Genomic DNA, 23,469 nt, shown 5'->3' with positions numbered 1-23,469 from the left:
CCGGCAGGGATCCAGGCGTAACGGGCGAGGCGGTGAGACCAACAGCAAGTTTAGGAACCTTGGGGGGAGGGGCCCCCAGGGGATTCGGCGCCTGCGCTCCCATACCCTGCAAATAAGCCATTTGCATTGCCAGAATAAAATCAGGTGAGAAAAACGGGGAGCTGATTGGAATCCCTGGGGGGGGGGACCGTCCTGGGAGCCCCGGTCGGGCAAACCCCCCGCCGGGGGCAAAGCCTGTTGAGAGCCAGTGCAACCAATCCTGTCTCCTGTCTGCATCTGGGAGCGAGTCCGTCTCACGCTGTCCCCCAAAAATGGCCGCCGTTCCCGCCAAAGGCGGCATCGTGGCCGGCCCGCGCCACCCGGGCTGAGGAGGAGGCAGGTCCGAAATCGCACCGGAGGACTGCAGGGTGCCTTCCCCGTCGGGGAAGCACCGCTCACAAAGCCCCTCCCTCAGAAATTGATTCCCCGGTTCGCCGCAGGCCTCACACCTCGAGGACCGCGGCATGTCAGCACCGGGAAAAAAGCCTCGGGGGGGGGGGGGGGCCAAAAACGAGCTAGTGCCGGGGGGGGGGGGGGGCCTGGAATGGCCCTAACAACCTGCCGAAGGGGTCAAGGAACTGCGGGGGAAAACCACGGGGGGAGCTTGCGAAACACGGGACCCACAAACGACGCGTGGAGCGGCCGGAACCACTGGCATCCATGGGGCACCACTAAAAAGAAGCAAACCTGTGGAGAAAGAAACTCAAAAAACTTCCACTTACCCCAACGGAAGAGGAAAGGAGTACAGAATAGAGAAGGCAGAGCCACAGACACACGCCTCCTCAAAAATTGAAAAGTCTTTTTTTTTTTTTTTTAATTTTAAGGATCCAAAATGAAGGGAAACATAAGACAGGGAAATACTGTGGAGAAAAAGAAAGAAATAACCAAAAATGAAGAAACCCTGTCAATCTGGGGGAGCTAGTGGATCCCCCACTCACATCTGCTGGAGTCAGAAGAATACTGAGCTCCAGCAGAGGGTGCACTACTCTATATGCTGACGCTCTCAAACTCTGTTCTGACTCCATCTGCTGGTCGGGGGATATAACCCACTGTCTGGACTGATCCAGGTACGTACAGGGAACATACGCTTAGCAATATATATGCTGCGTTGTGCGCCTATCCACGTGCGCCTATCTGTGGGCGCTCAATACCTGAACAAGGCAGACAAAATGGCGACCTCCACGGCGTGCCGCATGCAGGCAACGCCGCCGATCCTCGTACCTCGGAGACCAAAAGTAAGAGATGTATGCCTTACCTGATCCTCGGCGCTTCCCAACTGTAACCCAGGCGGTCTCCGGCTGCGGGGGGAGAGGGGAAATACCTTCACCGCCGCGCTCGAGGAAGGGCACCCGCTGCCTCTAAGCCACCAAACTAGTCTCGCTCGGGGCCAAGTCCACGCTGGGACCGAGGCGCCTCTCAGCCAGGCCCGAGCCCTTCTCGCTCGGGGGCTAGATCCCTGCCGCGAACCGGCCACCGGACCGAAGCAGGGACCACGGAAATCACATCGGGAAACTCGACTGGGGGAGGGACCCGAGGGTATCACCGCAGGAGTGTGGGGCTCGTCTTCTGAGAAATTTTGGAAAGTAGTATTGGAAAACACGCTCAGCGAGCGTGCAGGTACTCCAAACTGCTTTGGAGACGGAAATTACTGAGTTGCTTCACTTCCTGAGGGGGTATATGTACCCGTGCTGATGTCAGATCCGTCTCCAACTGCTAGCACGAGCACACTATACCCACTTGTTCTGAGTCCATCTGGCTACACGCTAGGAAATTGTTCATTTAGCCATGTTGTGAGAATGCAGAGCTGTGGCACATGGCCAGAAGTGTAACATTTTTCTGGAAAGCTCTGAAAAATGCCCAGTCTGTGAGGGATGACATCACTCCTATATGTGACTAGTGATTACTCGTCTTCAGGGAATAATAGATCTCTTAATTGTATGGTTGTTAACTTTGAAATGAAGAGATGCAAGGTAAAGAGCAATTAGCATTTTAGAAGTGCACTGGTAACATTTCTGACAGTGTAATTCTTGTGAAAAATGGAAAATAAGTTTACAAAAAACCCAACAAATTTTACACTTAAAGGAAAAATACTAGCCATATAATTCTATTTAATAATGTACAACAAGAAACTTTTACATTTGCATGTGACAATTAGATTACAATTGAACATTAACACAATTGTTTGTCTCACTTGAAAAATGTGAACCATTTACATCAAGGAAATGTTCATGTTCCATACAAAATGACATTTACTGCCCTGTTTGCCTGCAGATATTCATTCTACAGGTGCACATTATAAAATATTGCTCAAAAAAACTTGTCATAAAAATATATATTATCTCTGTCCTTTACCTTTTCCGAATATAAATATTTTACTGAAGAACATGCATCATTCAGATAAATTGCCAGGTGTGCCTTCTTTAAAGAAAGTGTAGTTCTTTGACAGTTAGCATTATAAAATATAAAATGGTTATAATATTAAAGGTAGCTATTAAAGTAAAACTGTTAAAAGAAAACTCCACTTATGATGCCCTTAGCAGTGCTTCCAATGTTCTCATTGTTAGTAGTAAATACCGCTCTATAAATCTGAAATTGTACTTTTAAAGTACTTTGGACAGTGTTAAAAATAGTTTCCTTGATCTCCTAAGAGATGCAGGACTAACAATGACACCACACACACTAGAGGAGCTGACAGTTTATTTTCCAATGCAAGAAAGTCAATGCTTCTGAACGAAAGACTTTGCCTTTTTATCTCACATTCATTTCACATTGTACTTTTAGTAAAATGTTCTTATAATGTTCTTAGTAAATGTTCTTAGCTCTGCCCGCTAAGATCTTAACTGTGATTCTGGTCTTCTTATGCCATCCCAGTGCATTCTTGTTCATTTTCTCCTAAGTTCACATGGCCAATCCAAGCTCCAGAAACCAGAATGGGTTGTCATGTGAATGAGGAAACCAGAACTAAAGTCCCTTGATGGCAAAGGTGCAGATGTATCAATACATTTTGTGCTGGTGCACAAGAATCACAAATTTTGCACCGTGTTTTAACCACTGGAATATACTGGGGTATTTTTAATTGATATATATGGAACAATGTTTGCACTGTAGCTAAACTGTGAGACAACTATGCCACAAAGTAACAATGGCAACATGTGTAGAAATGATAGGTCTAGGAAGACTCAAATAATTGTTTGGTTCCAGCAGTCTATACAGTTCATGCAATGTGTGATGTCATGGATGACAATCTAACCAGTCCTGATCTATACTGTGACATTCTTTCCAGCATGGCTGAACCTAGGGGCACAGAAGAATTACAAGATAGCTGCTTCAGGACTGACATCTAAGAGAACATTTTCAGTTCCATTTCTGGCAAATACTGCCGTGTACTATATAGTTGTCAAACAATTGGAGGAATTCTTTTTATAAATGACCAGGACTATGCAAACCAATACAGTAGTAAACACTCCATTGTACATAGCTGACATATTTAAGGCACCTTTTGTAACAGATTACATGGAGAAGATGACCAAATACATTGTAGATGTTAAGACGTGTCTTCTTCCCCTCAAAAAAATAAAAATAAAAAAGCAAGTATCATTCCATCTGCACATTCTTCAGTCTTATTTGTGCTTCAAACTTACGGCTCACTTGGTGGCTCTTCCTGCTTTCGATTAAGTTCTTTGTCAACTCTGCTAGGTAAAAATCATATATTTTAGTGTGTATTACCAACCAGAAACATACATTTTTCCATTTTTTGTCAACACATTTGGCTTTATTCTAAAACTCTGACAGGGCCGATTGTGCAGCCAAAGCCTACTTTCCTATGCTGAAATAAAAAAAAATAAAAACTGCAATCTAGTGCATAGGATGAAGGTTGCAGGGGAATCACCTGTTCAAAAATTAGGTTAATTCATGGCATATAGAAAAATAAGGAAAAAAATAAAAAAAGCACACTGCAGCACTTATGATGTTAGTTCATAAGCAGAAAGAATCATGACTGGGTTCAAAAATAGTGATTGTCTTGCTTCTTCCTTAAAAAGGAACACCAGTGTAATACTGTTACATACTGGAGGTCATAAATGATCAACAATGCTCAGCATACACGTGCATCCACCTTTATTTTTGGTCTATACCAATACTTTCAATACAGTCTTCATACTAAATCTGAAGTTCTTTTCTGTTACTCCTTTAATAAGTAATATGCTAGAAATATCTTCTAGAATGAAGCAGGGCAGGATAGAGAATACTTGAAAGACAAGACTCTGTTTTATAGAAGTGCCAAAACTAACTAGCGGATACAATGAAATGGTTTTAAACTAAGTTTCAAGATGAATGAGTCATGGGACTTTCTGCCAAACAATTGGACATTTCTTTTTGGGGTGGTTGTTTTGTTTTTTTTGGTTTTTTTTTTGGGGGGGGGGGGTATTCTTTTCTTCCTATTCACCTCCCCAGGACAACTGCTTAAAATGATAGAAATTCTCTTCTAGTTGATAGCTACAAAAGAGGTCTCACTCAAGGTAAATGTCTCAGCTGGCAATCGTGTGCCATCAAAGGTCATGCCTGAAGAGACCATCATCCTTCCTCTCATGGAGTCCATGAACAGCCCACCTATACAGGCCTCAAACATGGATCTCTTGCCCCGTGGCACACAGCACTACAGGCAAATCACAGCACCTTGCTTTAGATTATTATTGAAATAAGGAAATGTTAGAATACTATAGGCATATTTGCTTTTTAATATACTTAAAATGAGGAAATCTGTAAAAAATAAACTGATCAAGGTAATTGTGAGTTTAAATGTCTCTGGCTATCACTTTGGATAAGCAATAATCTCAACATGCTTCAACTGCAATTGGTTAATAACTTCCTTCTTCCCTCTTCTCTTCTTGGAAAGTTATCAAACTGTACACTGACATGGCTACATGTATGTTTAATATGCACTACATTTTAAAGTGTCCTAAATCATATCTAAAGGATGTTCTACAAATTCAATGTCTGTCTCCCATTTCCTGTCAATGTTTTATTTGACAGCCCACCTACTATATCGTTACATGTCATAGTATATAAAATACACAGTGTCAAATATTCCTTAAGATGTTTAAAATGTGTAAGAATAAAGAAAAAAATATTTTTAGGATGTATCACAGATGTCCTGGAATACTCAGCAATGTTACAAACTGATGTGAATAATCTGTATATAAAAAATGTTTGCATGAAAAGGGAGATGAATTTTGAGCTAAAGAAGGTTGGGTGGTGATAGTGCATGACCCAATTGAAAACTGCTACAGAATATGCCATTGTAAGTGCACTTTACATGCATAAATGGCTTTTGAAAATTGCTAAAATAGTAGTTACATTTACATGTGTAAATCCTTTTGAAAATTCACCTGTATGCAAATGTTTTCCATGAAAACAGAAGACAGGAAATAAAATTCAAATGGCTGACAATTTTCATGAACTAGGCCTGATTACAAGAAAAAACAAAAAACAAACCTTGATCCTCCCAGACTGATCAATTTAGACAATTTTGGAAAACAGAATACACATAGCTTGAAGTGGGCCTTTCTTTACTAGTGATGGTTTCTATAAACAAACTCATAATGACTAAAAGGCAACAGCTGAATTTTTCACTCTGGAAGAAATGCAGACAAAATCTTGGCATGTGAATTTAAGTCTATTCCTCTGCCATTAACTCTCTCAGCTGAAACCTTCCATGGTACTTGGAAGCTTTCGGGTATCACATGTGGTGCTGAAAACCACAATATGCACTCTCTCAAAATTTATATTTTAAACCAATGTGGATTCTGGTTTAAATGAAGAGTGCTGCATACATTTGAATTACTGCTACTGTAAAAGTTATCCAACATAATTAACATATTTGCATATTTGCAGCCATTAACATATTTGCAGCAATTAACATATTTGCATATTTGCAGCCATTTTTATACAGCTTGTATGAGTTCTCTCCTTTTTGAAGGACAACTTGAATTTAATTAACTCATAACATGAAAATATTCGCACTTGTGTATCATGTGACCTCCAAGAATTAGGAAAATGCTATGACCTTTCAAAACTGTATTACAAAAAGGAAAACAAAAACCAAGAATTTTATAAGGTCCAAGAATCATTAAAAACATAAGGAATTCCCTCATCCAATAAAGTAATTTTATATTCTAAAACAGAGAAGATAACTTCCTTCTAATCAGCTGCATTGTTCTGAGAAGTAACCCCTGTCTTCTGCTAGGAAGAGTAACCACTGACTGGATTCTTGTACAATTTTCAAAGTTCTATTTTGTGGCTGGATTCCTCACCATTAAACAAAAACCTACACCCTCTCTATACCAAGCAGAATTTCAGAAGTACACCCCAGCTAGCAGTAGTACCGGTAATTGGATTTTGGAGGTCTTCATGCAGTCCTCCATGTAACTTCTCAGGGAAGTCACATTAGCAAGAGTCAAGTTATTCCACACTCACAAAATCCAATTTGCCCATGTGGTCCATCAGAAGTGATATTGCTTACACAACAATTTGTTACATCACTCAAATATCATTCTTTAAACAAGAATTCAAGGAGACTGCGGTTGGGGGGGGGGGGGGGGAAGCCTGAAGAATTTAAAAAATGACTTATTTGTCAAATGTGCTGCTGAAACAAAGGGAGTATAACTGTTTGCTGTATACTATGCAAAACGAGAACAGACATAGGGTATAGCTCTTTTAAGACTGATGTGATTTGGATTCTGGATTGAATTTTAAGAGTTATGGATTTTTTTTTTTTTTACTTAAATATCTGGTACAATAGAAAGAATCACTAATAGCTCTAGCTTCTGCTTCAGACATCTCAGTTGCCAATCTAACTTCTCAAAGTCTAGGAGATATTTCCTTAAAACCACTGAAATTATAGAAGGGGTCAGTGAATGCTGTCAATCAAAATGTAGTTCAGCTAATATTCTAGCATTCAATAGTACATGATACCTTCATGGCACAAACAGCCACATAAAAATAAATAAGAGAGAGCGAGAGCGAGAGAGCGAGCGAGCGATAGAGATAACACTTGTAAAGATATTTAGCTCACTGACAGGCCGATTCAGTAAAAGTCGCGGGCCACTCTCCTGTACGTGCAATTCAGTATTTAAATGAGGGCCCACAGTAAAAACAGGCGCTAGGGACACTCTTTTTTGACAGGAGCGGCAGCTGTCAGCGAGTTTGACAGCTAACGCTCAATTTTGCTGGCGTCTGTTCTCAAACCCACTGACAGCCATGGGTTCGGAAACCGAACGCCGGCAAAATTGAGCATCCGGTTTTCAACTTGCGAGCCGATTTAAATTTTTTTTTTTTTTTTTTTTTTAATTATTTTTAGCTTTTGGGACCTCTGACAATATCACCATGATATTAAGTCGGAGGGTGTACAGAAAAGCAGTTTTTACTGCTTTTCTGTACACTTTCCGGTGCCGAGAGAAATTAACGCCTACCTTTGGGTAGGTGCTAATTTCTGAAAGTAAATGTGTGGCTTGGCTGCACATTTTACTTACTGAATCGCACGGGAATAACTAATAGGGCCATCAACATGCATTTGCACGTTGCGGGCGCTATTAGTTTCGGGGGGGAGGGGGGGGTTGGACGTGCATTTTCGACCCCTTGCTGAATAAGGGGTAAAGCTAGCACGGCGGAGCGCACTGTACTGTATCGGCCCGTGAGCCAATAATTCTGAACACACAATTGTATATCTTTCCAGCATGGAAAATGAACAAGCAAACTAGCCTGAGTCTTCAATAAAGCTGATACATTAATCTGAATAAAATATCTCAAATAGAAAGTCAATGAACTTGGGGGAAAATGAATATAGCAAAATTGCTTACCTTGTAATAGGTGTTATCCCAGAACAGCAGGATGTAGTCCTCACATATGGGTGACATCATTGATGGAGCCCTATTCCGGAAAACTTTCTAGAAACTTTTGACTGGCACTGAGCCCACTGAGCATGCCCAGCATGCCATGATATTCTCAGCCATAGGGGTCTCCCTTCAGTCTTGTTTGTAGCAGTAAGCTTTAGCAAAAAATAAAATAAAACATATCGGACCCAACTCCGCAGGGTGGCGGGTGGGTTTCGTGAAGACTACATCCTGCTGTCCTGGGATAACACCTATTACAAGGTAAGCAATTTTTCTTTATCCTAGAACAAGCAGGATGCTAGTCCTCACATATGGGTGATTAGCAACCTATATGCCGTGTCATTTTATAGTGAAGCAACACTGAAGTATTGTTGGTGAAAATGAGGCAGCCGAAGATCACAGCAGGTTGGATATAGAAGGAGTTGGGATTATACTGGAAACAAGTTCTTTAAGACAGATTGTCCGTAAGCTGAATCTTGTTGTCCTTCTTTGTCCAAACAGTAATGAGCTGCAAAGGTGTGAAGAGAATTCCATGTTGCTGCTTACCATATGTCAAGAATTGGCACTGAATGATAGTGTGCTACTGAGGTTGACATTGCTCTTACTGAATGTGCCTTTACTCATCCTTGGAGAGGAAGGCCTGCTTTTTCATAGCAAAACTGTATGCAATCTGCTAGCCAGTTGGAAAGAGTATGTTTACCCACTGCTTTTCCCGGTTTGTTTGGATCATAAGATACAAAGAGTTAAGTGGATTTCCTGTGGACCTCAGTGCAGTCTAAGTAAAATGCTAGCGCACGTTTACAGTCCAAGGTATTTAAGGCCCGTTCTCCTTGGTGAGAATGAGGTCTTGGAAAGAATGTGGGTAAAACTATGGATTGGTTCAAGTGGAATTCCGTAACTACCTTGGTGAGGAATTTTGGATGTGTACGGAGAACCACTCTGTCATGTAGGAATTTTATATAGGGTGAGTACGTGACAAGTGCTTGTAACTCACTAACCCTTCTAGCCGATGTAATGGCTATGAGGAAGATAGTCTTCCATGTAAGAAATTTAAGATCATAGGAAGTCATGGGTTCAAAATGAGACGCATGAGTCTTTTAAGACCAGATTCAGGTCCCATTCTGTGACAGGTGGCCGAATTGGTGGTTTAAGGTGAATTAAACCTCTCATAAATCTACTGAAATGGTGCATCTCCCATCTTATGGTAAGCTAAGCTGAGATTGCACTTAGGTGTACTCTGACAGATGAAGTCTGGAGACCAGAGTCTGAAAGATGGCATAAATAGTCTAGTAGAGAAGTTGTGGGGCAGGAGAAAGGGTTAATGCTCTTTTTGTGTGCACCACACAGTAAACCTTTTCCATTTCGAAGAATAATTCATGTTGAAGGTTTACGTGAAGCTATAAGCACTTGAGATACATTGGTTGAAAGACTGAGTGGTTGTAAAATCAAGCTTTCAACATCCATGCTGTCAGGGATAGGGATTGAAGGTTAGGATGGCGTAACAGACCCTGATCCTGAGTTATGAGAGTGGGAGCTACACCCAGGCGAATTGGTTCTCTGATCGAGAGGTCTAGAAGTGTGGGTAACCTTACTTGTCAAGGCCAATACGGGGCTATGAGTATCATGGACCCCTTGTCCTATTGTAGCTTCACTAGAGTTTTGGTGGTGAGTGGTATCAGAGGATACGCGTATAGAAGGCTTGAGTTCCAAGGGCGAGCAAAGGCGTCCTTGGCTGGCTGGTGTTTCTGTCTGTGCAGAGCGCAGAACTTGTCCACTTTGTGATTCAGGTGTGATGCAAAGAGGTCTATTGTTGGTTGCCCCCAACGTTGAAATATCCTGGTCGCTACTAAGGGATCCAGGGACCACTCGTGTGGTTGGAACTGACGACTGAGTCGATCTGCCACTACATTGTGAATGCCTGCCAGATAAGTGGCCCGGAGAAACATTGAGTGTGTTAGGGCCCAGCCCCAAATCTGTGCGGCTTCTTGACAAAGGAGATACGGGCCCGTACCTCCTTGTTTGTTCAGGTACCACATGGCTACTGTATTGTCCATTTGAATGAGAACAGTCTTGTGTGAAAGGCAGTCCTTGAACGCATGCAGAACATAATGTATAGCTCGAAGTTCCAAGAAATTGATTTGAAACGTTGCTTCAAGTTTTGTCCAAGTACCTTGGGTTTGGAGATTGTTTATGTGAGCTCCCCAACCTAAGGTGGATGCATCTGTAGTTAAAGTTATCTGAGGGCCTGGTTGTTGGAAGGGCAGGCCCTTGCACAAGTTGTCGTTGTGCGCCCACCAAAGTAGAGATGAACACAGCTGGTGGGTTACTTGAATTGGAGAGGACAGTGGTTGAATGGCTTGGATCCATTGTGATATTCTCATGGCTAATCTTGCCATAGGAGTGACGAACTGTGGAGGCCATGTGACCTAGTAAGGTCAGAAACTGATAAGCTGTTGCTTGTTTCTTTGAGTGTAGCGAGTTTGCCAATAGGGCAAGTCTCTCTGCCCGGTCGTCGGGTAGAAAGGCTTTTGAGAGGATGGTGTTCAATTCTGCTCCAATGAATTGAAGCAGATGAGACGGAATGAGATGGGACTTTTGATAATTGATGAGAAATCCCAGAGTGAAGTAGAGCAATTGTTTGATTGAGAGGTTATTGCTCCTTGTTGAGATTGACTCCTGATTAGCCAGTCATCCAGATAAGGGAAGACATAGACACTTTCCTTGTGTAAGTGTGCTACAATTACTGCCAAGCATTTGGTGAAAACTCTGGGAGCTGAAGCGGGTCCGAATGGTAGTACTCTGTACTGGAAATGCTGATGACCCACCAGGAAGCGCAGATATTTGTGATGAGACGGGAATATTGGCATGTGAGCGTAAGCGTCTTGTAGATCCAGAGAACAAAGCCAATCTCCTGTTTGAAGAAGTGGAAGCATGGTGCCTAGAGAAACCATCCTGAACTTTCTTCAGAAATTTGCTGAGATTTCTGAGGTCTAGGATGGGACGTAGGCCTCCGGTTTTCTTTGGAATGAGGAAATAACGGGAGTAGAATCTTCTGCCCTGCTGAGTCCGGGGCACCGGTTCTACAGTCCTGGCTCTCAGAAGGGTGGATAATTCTGCTTGTAGATGAATTATGTGATTTTCGCTTAATGGAAGAGGTTTTGGAGGAGTATCTCTTGGAATTGAGACAAAATTGAGTTGGTAACTTCGAGATATTATGGAGAGTACCCATTGGTCTGTTGTTGTTTGTATCCAGTGGTTGTAAAAGGAGGAAACTCGGCCTCCTACTGGTAGCTCCGGTTGTGGGTTGTGGAGATGGCTTTGGTCTCTGGTGATGGCCTTAAAAGCCTGCAGCCGGTCCAGTCTGCGGTGGAGGTTGAGGCCTAGCAGCTCTAGGTTGCCTGGGCTGAGATCTTTGCTGCAGATGTGAAGATCTGCCCCTTGATGCTGGAGGGTAGTAACACCTCTGTCTGTAGAAAGGCCTTCGAGATTCCTTCCTAGGAGGGCAGCGAGATGAAGATGCAGCAGAGTCCTGCAGAACTGACGACAGTTGATGCAGGGTTTCTGTATGTTCCTTTAACTGGGCTACAGCATTCTGCACCTTAGAGCCAAAGAGGTTGTCCCCTACACATGGAAAATCAACCAATTTTTCTTGGACCTCAGGCCTGAGGTCCGAGGCCTTAAGCCATGCCCAGCGACATGCACTTATGCTGGAGGCCGCTACTCTGGAAGCAGTTTCAAAATTGTCATAAGCGGCTCGGTCTTCGTGCTTGCCAGCTTCAAGTCCTTTATGTATTATTGTTTGAGCTGCTTCTTAAAACAGCTGTGGTAATGAATTAGAGAGATCTTGCATCTGTTTCCACAGGTTTCTCTGGTATTGCATCATATATAACTGATATGATGCAATCCTTGTATTTAGCATGGCCCCTTAATAGATTTTCCTGCCCAAGGAGTCCAGGAATCTGTGATCCTTGCCTGGAGGAGTGGAGGAATTAGGTCTTATTCGTTTAGACTTCTTTTGTGCAGACTCCACAACAACTGATTGATGTGGCAGTTGCGATTTCTGGTATCCGGGGACCGATTGTATCAAATAAGTGGTGTCTACTCTCTTATTTATGGATGGCACTGAGCATGGATGCTCCCAGAGTCTGTGTTGTAAGTCTAGGAGAACTTCGTGGACAAGGATAGCCAAGACTTCTTTTGGAGGGTCCACGAATTAAGGACTTCCAGTGTTTGCTGTCTTGTGTCCTCCTCTGATACCAAAGTGAATGATATGGTGTCCGCCATATCCTTAACAAAATTTGTAAAGGATAAATCCTCCGGTGGAGATTTTTCTCTTTTTCTTCTGCAGGAGAAGGATCAGACATAAACCCTTCAGAAATATCATCTGTATGCCTTTCTTCTCAGGAATCGTATGGGTCATCTTGATGTGGAGACGTGGGAGAAGACCCTGGCGGTCGAGAAAGCCCTGAAGGATCTGGCTGTGGATCATCTAATGGTATCCGTCCAGGGACATCTTCTTGTGGCTTGGTCGGAATCGATGTAGAGCACAGACTATTGTGTCGAATCTGTTCATCAAAAGCTGGAACATTGCTAATTCCGGCTGTCCTGGAGCCCCAGGTGGCATCGGCATCGATGAAATTGGTTCCGGTATTGGCCGGGCATCAGCATCGATGGCCGCCTCTGTATCAGTGCAGACTTCGGTGTTGGTGCCGGCCTCGGTGCAGGCTCCGGCATTGTTGAGGGCACCGGCATAGACATAGACGGTTGCTGGTCTTTTAATGCTTGGAGCACCGCTTGACGGATAAAATCCGTCAATTCCTCTGTGATAGCTGGTGTATGCAGAGCAGCTACACGTGGTGGCGGTGGAGGTGTTGATGGTCCTTCCACAGGGCCCTGTGGAGGTTCGATGATCGGTGCATCGATGGGCGGTGAAGGTCTCGGCGAAGGCCTCTGTGTTTCTTGGAGTCGAGGCCTTTTTGCAGTCGATTTCTCTGGGGAGAGAAGCGCCTCCGGGATCAATGGGTGTCTGTGCCGATGGCAATGCTTTGGTCGATGTTCCACCGCTGACCTCGTCGATGCTACGGATGGGGGTCGGTGATGAATGATCCCCTGAGCCTTCCGGACGACGCTTTTTGAGTATTAAACGCTTCGAGACTCTGGCTGGAGACAATTGTGTAGACGTAGACAAGGAAGGCAAAAGTTGTAGATGGAATAAATGCTCCATCTTTTCTTGGTGGGCCTTTCTACCCTTCGCAGTCATTTCAGCACACTTGGGACAGGTTGTTACGTCGTGTGTTTGACCTAAGCAAAGGACACACTCGAGGTGTGGATCTGTAATGGACATTGTCAGATTACAGTTGGGACATTTTTTAAAACCCGTGGCCATATTTTCGCTGACAGCCATTGATGAAAATGAGAGAAAAAAATGAGAAAATTATTTTTACTCCAAAGAGCAAAAAAGAGACTACATTTACTCACCAGCTGGTGGTAACACGAGAGACCCCAATGTGGGAGAGAATAAATGCTTTTTAGTCAGACAAACTGTGAGAAAACTCACACAGGCTCCTGCTCCGCGATGCCAACAGCAGCGTGGAAAAACGAAGACTGAAGGGAGACCCCTGTGGCTGAGAATATCATGGCATGCTCAGTGGGCTCAGAGTGCCAGTCAAAAGTTTCTAGAAACTTTGACAAAGTTTTCCACAATAGGGCTCCATTAATGATGTCACCCATATGTGAGGACTAGCATCCTGCTTGTCCTGGGATAATACATGATCACGGGTGGCATGTTACATCTTCATGATGAGATTAACAGTAATTTATCCTTACAACAAACCTCAACTACAAAAAATAAATATGTCCTTATATACAAAAACTATTTTTCGAGTTGTAATAGACACAACTGGTTACAGCAGAATGTGTCTTTGTAGAATACTTAGTTGGCTTCTGATCACTTTATTCATCGTTCCCCTTCACAGGACTACGTGAAAAGTGGCATAAACGTTTACTACTTGCAATTACACAAATCAAGTGCACAATGAACGGCTTCAGAATTAAACCTGCATGCCCAGCAATGTATTAACCAGGAGACAGCTGGTTAGTAGTAGCACAAGGTATTTCTCTTCAGCTGGTGAGCAGTATCAGCAAAGCTTTAAGCAGATTACTTAAATGTTACATCAGCATATAGTCAGATAACATACTGGACAGCTTAGGCATTCAGGAACTGCAAATACAAACAAAAACACTAAAGCCAAACAAGGAGGTAAAGGAGGTAACAAGCATGTGTGGTCCCAGAGCTCTTGAAATTAAAAATTAAATGTTGACGATTTTTAAACACGCTGAGCAAGGCAAAATTTAAACTAAAAAAATAAATAAAAGCAGAAATTCTAGTCACCCAGAACTTCCAAAGCATTGATTTTGCAGGTTAAAAAGTAAATTATGTTTAGATGCAGTTTTCTTTTGCTTAGAAATAGCATGCTTTTTGCAGTTAATTTTGTAAAACAGCAGGAAGGAAAATATTTACATGACAGTTCATTGAATCTAGAAAGATTTACAAAACATGTCCCTAATGGAAACAGATGACCTCACATAGTATTTCTTGGAACCACTGAGTGAATATATATGTTGCATTTCATTACCAGTTGCATGTACATTATATTTAGTCACACAACAGGGTCTGAATTTCACGTGACTATTCCCCATACAAAAATAGGGGAACAGGGACCACAATTTGTATATTAGCATAGTGGGTATGGTTTGCCAGTGATGTATGTTTATATTTGCAAATACTGTATCCATTTTTGCAAGCCAACTAACTAGGAAGAGTTAGTGTGTTTGGTGCACATGGACTAGTCTAAGCTGCAACTCCAGTACTGGTGGGCATATACCTTTTGCGCCTCTTTCTAAACTTTTCTTCTTCATACCTTGGTGAGAAAAAGTTACAATTTCAGTAAACGCACAAGAGATGAAGGTGAATGATTACAGACTATCATCACTAAAGTTATTCATACATCTTCCCCTCCCCAGATGAAGCTTCTAATTTAAACTTTTACAGTAAAAGTTCCTAAATCAATAACTGTATAAATTATACATTAAATGACATGTTTTAACCACATTTAACTCTACCTTCACACACACAAACCTGAAAATATTACTCCAGGCACCCAAACCTTTTGACATATAAATCTAAATTGTGAACGATAATGATAGGACTCACAAGAATTATGTATATCGCCACAAAAACATAAGATATATCCTGTTTTATAGGTTAAATAAATCAATGCCTTGTGGATTTCTGTACAGTTTAGTGCAGCCTTGGATGATGCTGAGATTGTAATACATTGAAACGTTTTGTCTGATATATCAATCAAATATACCAAAGTAGCACTGAAAGACTTAGTATGGAATGGATGTGCAATCTGCATCCACCTTCTAAGTCCTCTGTATCTTCCAAATTTGAAAAACTGGTTTAAGAGATAGGAAATTGAATTCTAAACACACATACAGAGACTACAACAAAGATTCAGATAATGTTATTTCTAGCAATTAATGTTGGGCATAAAACATTTGGAAATGGAGTGTTGTGATGGAGCAGAAGAGATCATATGGCCATGTGGCAAAATTCCATTTTCCATACAGTTATTGTATTGGGATCTGTCTCATCTTTGTATTAATGGGTTCTTTCCTTCTTATGTTTTATGGGAAAAATGCTTAGTACATCTGGACATAAGGATTTGTACTTGCCTTCTCCCTCCACCCCTAAAATTGATCATTTTATGAGCACAATAAGCTACGAAACCCCTGGGTGCGCAGGAAAGGAGATTTCACCCAAGCTCTTATGTGGGTATAAAAGCAGCCTTCTCACTGTCTTACCACACACCCGGCTGGTGCTTATTGCTTACTTAAATGCTGTCTTTACTCCACACAGACTGGTACACTGGCAGTCACCAATTGCTCTGCAATGTGTCAGCCCACATCTAAAAATCCCAGGAAAGCACAGGCTTTAACTATTAAGCTAACAGGTATGCAAAGAACCCAAAAGCTTCACAATTATCACTGAAACACCGCCCCTCCACAAGATGAAAAAACGTTACTACCAATTTTCTATTTAAAAATAATTCATATTTCAAATTAAAATTCAGTGTATGTATCCTTATCTCTCTCTATAGTATCAACTACTATTTCTGCCATTTCAGCATTTCAGGGTTTTTGCATTTTTTGGGGGTCCTTCCCCTATTATATTCCCACCTTTTTATGGGTAGTGGCTCAGGAATATAAATGTCCCTCTGGGAATGCGATCAGGATCATTGCCTCTCCTTAAGAGGATTAATTCAGATGGAACCCAAGGAGAATGGAGATTTTGAGAGTTGAAGATTATTTGAGTTTTGGAAGATTTTTTTTGAAGTTTAGATTTTGAACCAGTTTTCTGAGAGAAGGGCAAATCCCTGGTATCTTGAAGGACTGGGTTCTAGATCTTTTATCTTTGCAGACAGCAAACAGCAGAAATTGGAGATTGTCACATTTTTGTGACTGAGATTTTTGTGGTGATTACTGGCGTTATCTGTTTTGGAAAATCTAATTTTTGAACAAGAGAATTGTCATCTTTTCAGCCCCGTCTCATGCTAGAACTGGAAAGCAGTTATCCTACCCTCCAAGGGGAAGGGATTCTAGAATTGAACACTGGTTCAGTTGGGAGAACATCATCTTGGGGATTTACCACTGACAAAGAGACACTTGCTTTTTTGATGATTTTCTTGGTGTTATGTTTGTTTTCATACTGGCTTGAATCTTAATTGTCAAACTAACAGGCCGATGCAATAGAAAATGTCAAACTAACAGGCCGATGCATCCTTCGCACAAAGAGAGATTATTATGCACAAAAAATTCACAATTTTGCCTTCGATGCCAAAGCACTGTTCTCATATGTATCGGAGCTCACAAAACCCACTTCACCAGTTATCCCTGACAACCAAGCTCAATCCAGATGCTCTGAACTTGCCCAATCTTCGAAAACAAAATTCTCAAGCTAATATCACCTCTGGCTATGTGTAATATAGAACCGCCCCCTCTCTACTCTCCCCCCTTTTCAGCCAGAAAGCAAACCTAGAATCCTTCGAACTCACTTCCTCACTCTCAAACCTCTCCTCAAGAAACCCAACCTGAACCCTGCAGACCTGGCCAATTTCCGCCCCATCGCTAACCTACCGTTTATTTATGTATTTTATTTAAAATCTTTTATATACCGACATCCGTTTGCACATCGCATCGGTTTACATATAACTTAATAACTTTTAGGCATTGCCTTTACATTAAACGGTAACTGTGAGATTAAGGAACAACAAAACAACTAATTAAACATGGCTATAATTTACAAGGAGCAGATACATCTGGTCGAAATACTGCTTGGGGGACTGGGAGGCAAAAAGGATATTTACACAATATTTGACAAAAATTGGGTAACTGGAGAAGCAGAACGGCAGTATACAAAACTGTTCGACAAACATTGGGTGGAAATTACATTATAAGCGGAGGGAAGGAAAAGGGAAAGAATAGATGAGAAAGCAAGTTAAAGGGAAGACAAAATGTACAGGTTGAGCGGGGAGGGGTCCTATATATGGTACAGGCTACATCAGGAAAGAGGTTCATGTTGGATGGGTAGGCCTGTAGGAACAACCAAGGTTTTAGTTTTTTCTTAAATTTAGGGGTAGAGGATTCAGTGCGTAGGTCTGGGGGCATGGAGTTCCAAAGGGTGGGACCGGCCAGAGAAAAGGCTCTGTTCATTGTGGAGATGAGTTTTGTTGATTTGATAGAAGGGGTACGGAGTGTTCCTTGGAGTGCAGTACGAGTTGGTCGAGTAGAGGTGAATAGAAGTAAGGGAGGGTTGAGCCAGTCAGAGTTTTCATTAGTGATACTTTTGTGGATGAGAGAGGGGACCTTGAAAAGGATTCGGGATTGTATAGGTAGCCAGTGGAGTTCAATTAGAGTGGGTGTGATGTGGTCACGTTTTTTGGAATTGGTGAGGATGCGTGCTAATGCATTCTGAAAGAGTTGTAAAGGTTTGGTATATGAGGCAGGGAGGCAGAGGAGGAGAGCATTACAGTAGTCAATCTTGGAGAAAATAATAGATTGCAGTACTGTATGAAAGTCAGTGAAGTAAAGTAGAGGTCTGAGTTTTTTGATAGTTTGAAGTTTGAAGTAGCAGTCACAATCAAAGAGAGTTGATTCTCGATGAGGACACCCAGACTACGGGTGTGGGCGGGGAATGTCGTGGTGGAGTAAGCGTGGGGAATGGAGGGTAGTGGACGTTTGGTAGAGATGATGAGTTCATTTTTTGGGGGGTTAAGAGCAAGGTGCATGTCAGTAAGAAGTTAGTTGATAGCAGTAAGGCATGATTCCCAGTTTTGAAGAGCGGTTTGGAGTGAGTCAGCAAAAGGGAAAAGAATTTGAACATCGTCTGCGTATATAAAATGTTTGAAGCCAAGATTGGTGAGGAGGGTTGTGAGGGGTAGCATGTATATATTGAATAGAGTGGACGAGAGGGATGAGCCCTGGGGAACACCTTGGTTGAGGCTGATCGGGTCGGATTCCTTGTTATCAGTGGAAACTGTGTAGTGACAATTTTGTAAGTACGATTTGATCCAGGAGAGAGCGGTGCCGTAGATTCCAATATTGCTGAGGATGTTGATTAAGATAGTGTGATTCACAGTATCAAAAGCAGCAGAGATGTCTAGCATGGCAAGAAGAAATGAGCTCCCTGTATCGAAACCATTGATGATGGTGTCAGTTAGGGAGAGGAGCAGTTTTTCGGTGCTCAAATTTTTTCGGAAACCCGTATTGGGAGGGAGGAAGAATGTTGTGTTGTTCAAGGTAGTCAGATAGGCGAGAGTTGACTAATTTTTCTAAGATTTTGGAAAGGAAAGGGAGATTGGAAATGGGTCTGAAATTGGCTAGGGTAGAGGGATCAAGACTGGATTTTTTAAGTGTGGGTTTAACCACAGCTTGTTTTAGACATTTGGGGACAGTGCCTTGTTCTAATGAAAGGTTGCAGATAGAGGAGAGCGGTTTAGCGATGACTTTGGGGATAGATAGGAGAAGTTTAGTTGGAATAGCTTCAGAGGGATGGGAGGAGGGTCTCATTTTTCGTAGGAAGTTTTCTATTTCTAGGGAGGAGGATGCGTCAAAAGAAGATAGCTTAGCCGAGATGTTGAAGGTGGGTAGTGTCACGTTGTTAGGGTTAGAGGAGAAGCGTGCAGTGAGAGAAGAGACTTTGTTTTGGAAAAAGTGTGCAAGTTCATTGCATCGGTTTATTGAGGTGGAGGTTTGAGGTTGCGTGTGGGTGGGGTTGGTGAGGCAGGAGATCATAGTGAAAAGCGCCTTGGGGTTGTATTGGAAACTGTGAATCTTTTTGGCGTAGTATTCTCGTTTGGTCGAGAGGTTGGCTTTCCTGTATTCGTGCATGAGTTGGTAAGTAGGCTGTTTTGGATGCTGGGGAGGGATGTTTGCGCCAATGCCTTTCAGATGTTCTGAGGAGGGTTTTGAGCTTCTTAAGTTCAGGTGTGTACCATGGTTTCCTATTAGGATGAGCAGGTTTGATAGCTTTCACGGTGATAGGGCAGTGTGTGTTTGCTATGTTAAGGGTGGTATCAATCCAAGAGGAGAAGGCATTGTCAGCTGAAGTTAGGTTGAGTTGGTTAGAAATGTCTGAGCATGTCGCCAAACTTATGGAGAGAATAGTTAACAAACAGTTGACAGAATTCCTAGAAGACCACAAGACTGGAGCGTGCGAGGCCTGTGCAGCCGGCGCCGAGACCCACTGGGGTAAGGCCCTAAATCGCACCCTTCCCCCGGCAGCCCTCCGCACCGACCACGAGGCACCGCTCACAGCCGACCCGAGGCTCCACCTTCAGCCCTCTTCCGGGCCGGCAGCCAATCAAGACGCCCGCAACCCCGCAGCGACGCCAATAGCAGCAGGGCCAGGAGCCCTTTAAATCTCATGCAGCGACTAGGCGTCGCAGGCCCCTTTGTCTCGCCTCTTCGTTTCAGCCCCGAAGGAGCCCCGACCCATACCCACGGAAGTGACGACAGCCTTAATAACTAGTAACTGACAGTAAAAATTTTCGGAGCCCAAAGGATTTTACCGCGCCCTGCTTTCCCAGCTCCAACAGCTTCTCGCCCCTCCTCTGCTGGGGCTCGCGCGGTCAGCGCTGCCCCCTCGGGGCAAGAGCCCGTTTCACCATCCGCAGTGAACCGTGCAGAGGAGGCGCCAGCGGGAACGGCAAACAAAAATTTAAAAAATACCAAAAGGAAAGGGAAAACTAATAAAAGGACTGTCTCCTGCAAATAATCCTCCAACGCCACGTGGTGATTGAGCCGCGCCACCCTGAATTGTACCCTGAATTGTACCCTGCATCTGAATGTACCCCGCATTTGAGTGTACCCTGCAGTTGATTGTACCCTGCATTTTGATTTGATTGTACCCTGCATCTACTGTGTTAACTAACTTTAGCTACTTCCAAGACCAGGTGCGTCCCTGTTCTCCATAACTATTCATCTTGCTCAGCCGCCCCCCCCCCCCCCTTTTTCCCCCCCCGCTGCCCTTCCCCGCTCTATACCAGAACCATGTGCCTACTCTCCATTCCAAGACGGCACTGCCCTTCGCTACGCAAGCCCCCCCCCCAATACACCCTCACCTGCCCACCCCTCACAAATCCCTTATAAGAACATAAGAACATAAGAAAATGCCATACTGGGTCAGACCAAGGGTCCATCAAGCCCAGCATCCTGTTTCCAACAGTGGCCAATCCAGGCCATAAGAACCTGGCAAGTACCCAAAAACTAAGTCTATTCCATGTAACCATTGCTAATGGCAGTGGCTATTCTCTAAGTGAACTTAATAGCAGGTAATGGACTTCTCCTCCAAGAACTTATCCAATCCTTTTTTAAACACAGCTATACTAACTGCACGAACCACATTCTCTGGCAACAAATTCCAGAGTTTAATTGTGCGTTGAGTAAAAAAGAACTTTCTCCGATTAGTTTTAAATGTGCCCCATGCTAACTTCATGGAGTGTCCCCTAGTCCTTCTACTATCCGAAAGAGTAAATAACTGATTCACATCTACCCGTTCTAGACCTCTCATGATTTTAAACACCTCTATCATATCCCCCCTCAGTCGTCTCTTCTCCAAACTGAAACGTCCTAACCTCTTTAGTCTTTCCTCATAGGGGAGTTGTTCCATTACCCTTATCATTTTGGTAGCCCTTCTCTGTACCTTCTCCATCGCAATTATATCTTTTTTGAGATGCGGCGACCAGAATTGTACACAGTATTCAAGGTGCGGTCTCACCATGGAGCGATACAGAGGCATTATGACATTTTCCGTTTTATTCATCATTCCTTTTCTAATAATTCCCAACATTCTGTTTGCTTTTTTGACTGCCGCAGCACACTGAACCGACGATTTCAATGTGTTATCCACTATGACACCTAGATCTCTTTCTTGGGTTGTAGCACCTAATATGGAACCCAACATCGTGTAATTATAGCATGGGTTATTTTTCCCTATATGCATCACCTTGCACTTATCCACATTAAATTTCATCTGCCATTTGGATGCCCAATTTTCCAGTCTCACAAGGTCTTCCTGCAATTTATCACAATCTGCTTGTGATTTAACTACTCTGCACAATTTTGTGTCATCTGCAAATTTGATTATCTCACTCGTCGTATTTCTTTCCAGATCATTTATAAATATATTGAACAGTAAGGGTCCCAATACAGATCCCTGAGGCACTCCACTGTCCACTCCCTTCCACTGAGAAAATTGCCCATTTAATCCTACTCTCTGTTTCCTGTCTTTTAGCCAGTTTGCAATCCACGAAAGGACATCGCCACCTATCCCATGACTTTTTACTTTTCCTAGAAGCCTCTCATGAGGAACTTTGTCAAACGCCTTCTGAAAATCCAAGTATACTATATCTACCGGTTCACTTTTATCCACATGTTTATTAACTCCTTCAAAAAAGTGAAGCAGATTTGTGAGGCAAGACTTGCCCTGGGTAAAGCCATGCTGACTTTGTTCCATTAAACCATGTCTTTCTATATGTTCTGTGATTTTGATGTTTAGAACACTTTCCACTATTTTTCCTGGCACTGAAGTCAGGCTAACCGGTCTGTAGTTTCCCGGATCGCCCCTGGAGCCCTTTTTAAATATTGGGGTTACATTTGCTATCCTCCAGTCTTCAGGTACAATGGATGATTTTAATGATAAGTTACAAATTTTTACTAATAGGTCTGAAATTTCATTTTTTAGTTCCTTCAGAACTCTGGGGTGTATACCATCCGGTCCAGGTGATTTACTACTCTTCAGTTTGTCAATCAGGCCTACCACATCTTCTAGGTTCACCGTGATTTGATTCAGTCCATCTGAATCATTACCCATGAAAACCTTCTCCATTACGGGTACCTCCCCAACATCCTCTTCAGTAAACACCGAAGCAAAGAAATCATTTAATCTTTCCGCGATGGCCTTATCTTCTCTAAGTGCCCCTTTAACCCCTCGATCATCTAACGGTCCAACTGACTCCCTCACAGGCTTTCTGCTTCGGATATATTTAAAAAAGTTTTTACTGTGAGTTTTTGCCTCTACAGCCAACTTCTTTTCAAATTCTCTCTTAGCCTGTCTTATCAATGTCTTACATTTAACTTGCCAATGTTTATGCTTTATCCTATTTTCTTCTGTTGGATCCTTCTTCCAATTTTTGAATGAAGAGCTTTTGGCTAAAATAGCTTCTTTCACCTCCCCTTTTAACCATGCCGGTAATCGTTTTGCCTTCTTTCCACCTTTCTTAATGTGTGGAATACATCTGGACTGTGCTTCTAGAATGGTATTTTTTAACAATGACCACGCCTCTTGGACATTTTTTACTTTTGTAGCTGCTCCTTTCAGTTTTTTTTCTAACAATTTTTCTCATTTTATCAAAGTTTCCCTTTTGAAAGTTTAGCACGAGAGCCTTGGATTTGCACACTGTTCCTTTTCCAGTCATTAAATCAAATTTGATCATATTATGATCACTATTGCCAAGCGGCCCCACCACCGTTACCTCTCTCACCAAGTCCTGTGCTCCACTGAGAATTAGATCTAAAATTGCTCCCTCTCTCGTCGGTTCCTGAACCAATTGCTCCATAAAGCTATAATTTATTCCATCCAGGACTTCACCCCTCTCAACTCCTGGGCCTAACCACCTTAGCCATTACCCTCTTTAATGCCCAATCCATCCAAAAAAAAGGACCTATTCTAAATGATCTGCTCACTGACAATAATCCCGATCTATGTGCCATCACTGAATCCTGATTAAAAAACACTGACCAGGTTTTCCTAAATCAGCTCCCGACAAAGACGTACGACCTCTCCATCCCAAGACCTAAAAAAAGAGGTGGGGGCTTACTCCTGGCAGCCAAAAAAAGCCTCAGCCTCAAACTGCAAACCACTCAACCCCCGCCCAAACTAGAAATTGCGCTATTTACATCCAAATCCCTACAGATC

The 23,469-nt window shown here is 42.8% G+C and overlaps 1 protein-coding gene across 8 annotated transcripts in view; it reads right to left on the bottom strand.

Moving 5' to 3' along the window:
- Positions 1 to 2,127: 2,127 nt before the first annotated feature.
- The window catches only part of BNIP2 (BCL2 interacting protein 2), a 107,158-nt gene continuing 85,816 nt past the window's right edge, over positions 2,128 to 23,469 (bottom strand). For 4 of the 8 annotated variants that reach the window (XM_029574395.1, XM_029574398.1, XM_029574401.1 and 1 more), the window contains 2 exons: positions 14,813 to 14,848; positions 2,128 to 3,728 (listed from right to left, as the gene is read on the bottom strand). In XM_029574395.1, the coding sequence (XP_029430255.1) occupies positions 3,677 to 3,728; positions 14,813 to 14,848 (88 nt within the window). In that variant the 3' untranslated portion in view covers positions 2,128 to 3,676. Of the gene's footprint in view, positions 3,732 to 14,812; positions 14,849 to 23,469 lie in introns of all 8 variants that reach the window. The other 4 variants (XM_029574396.1, XM_029574399.1, XM_029574397.1 and 1 more) reach the window with 2 other exon arrangements.

This window comes from Rhinatrema bivittatum, chromosome 13 (genome assembly GCF_901001135.1).
Source record: "Rhinatrema bivittatum chromosome 13, aRhiBiv1.1, whole genome shotgun sequence".
Classification (NCBI taxonomy): Eukaryota; Metazoa; Chordata; class Amphibia; order Gymnophiona; family Rhinatrematidae; genus Rhinatrema; species Rhinatrema bivittatum.
The sequence above is the reverse complement of the archived record's forward strand: the minus strand, read 5'-3'. Positions and strand labels throughout refer to the sequence as shown.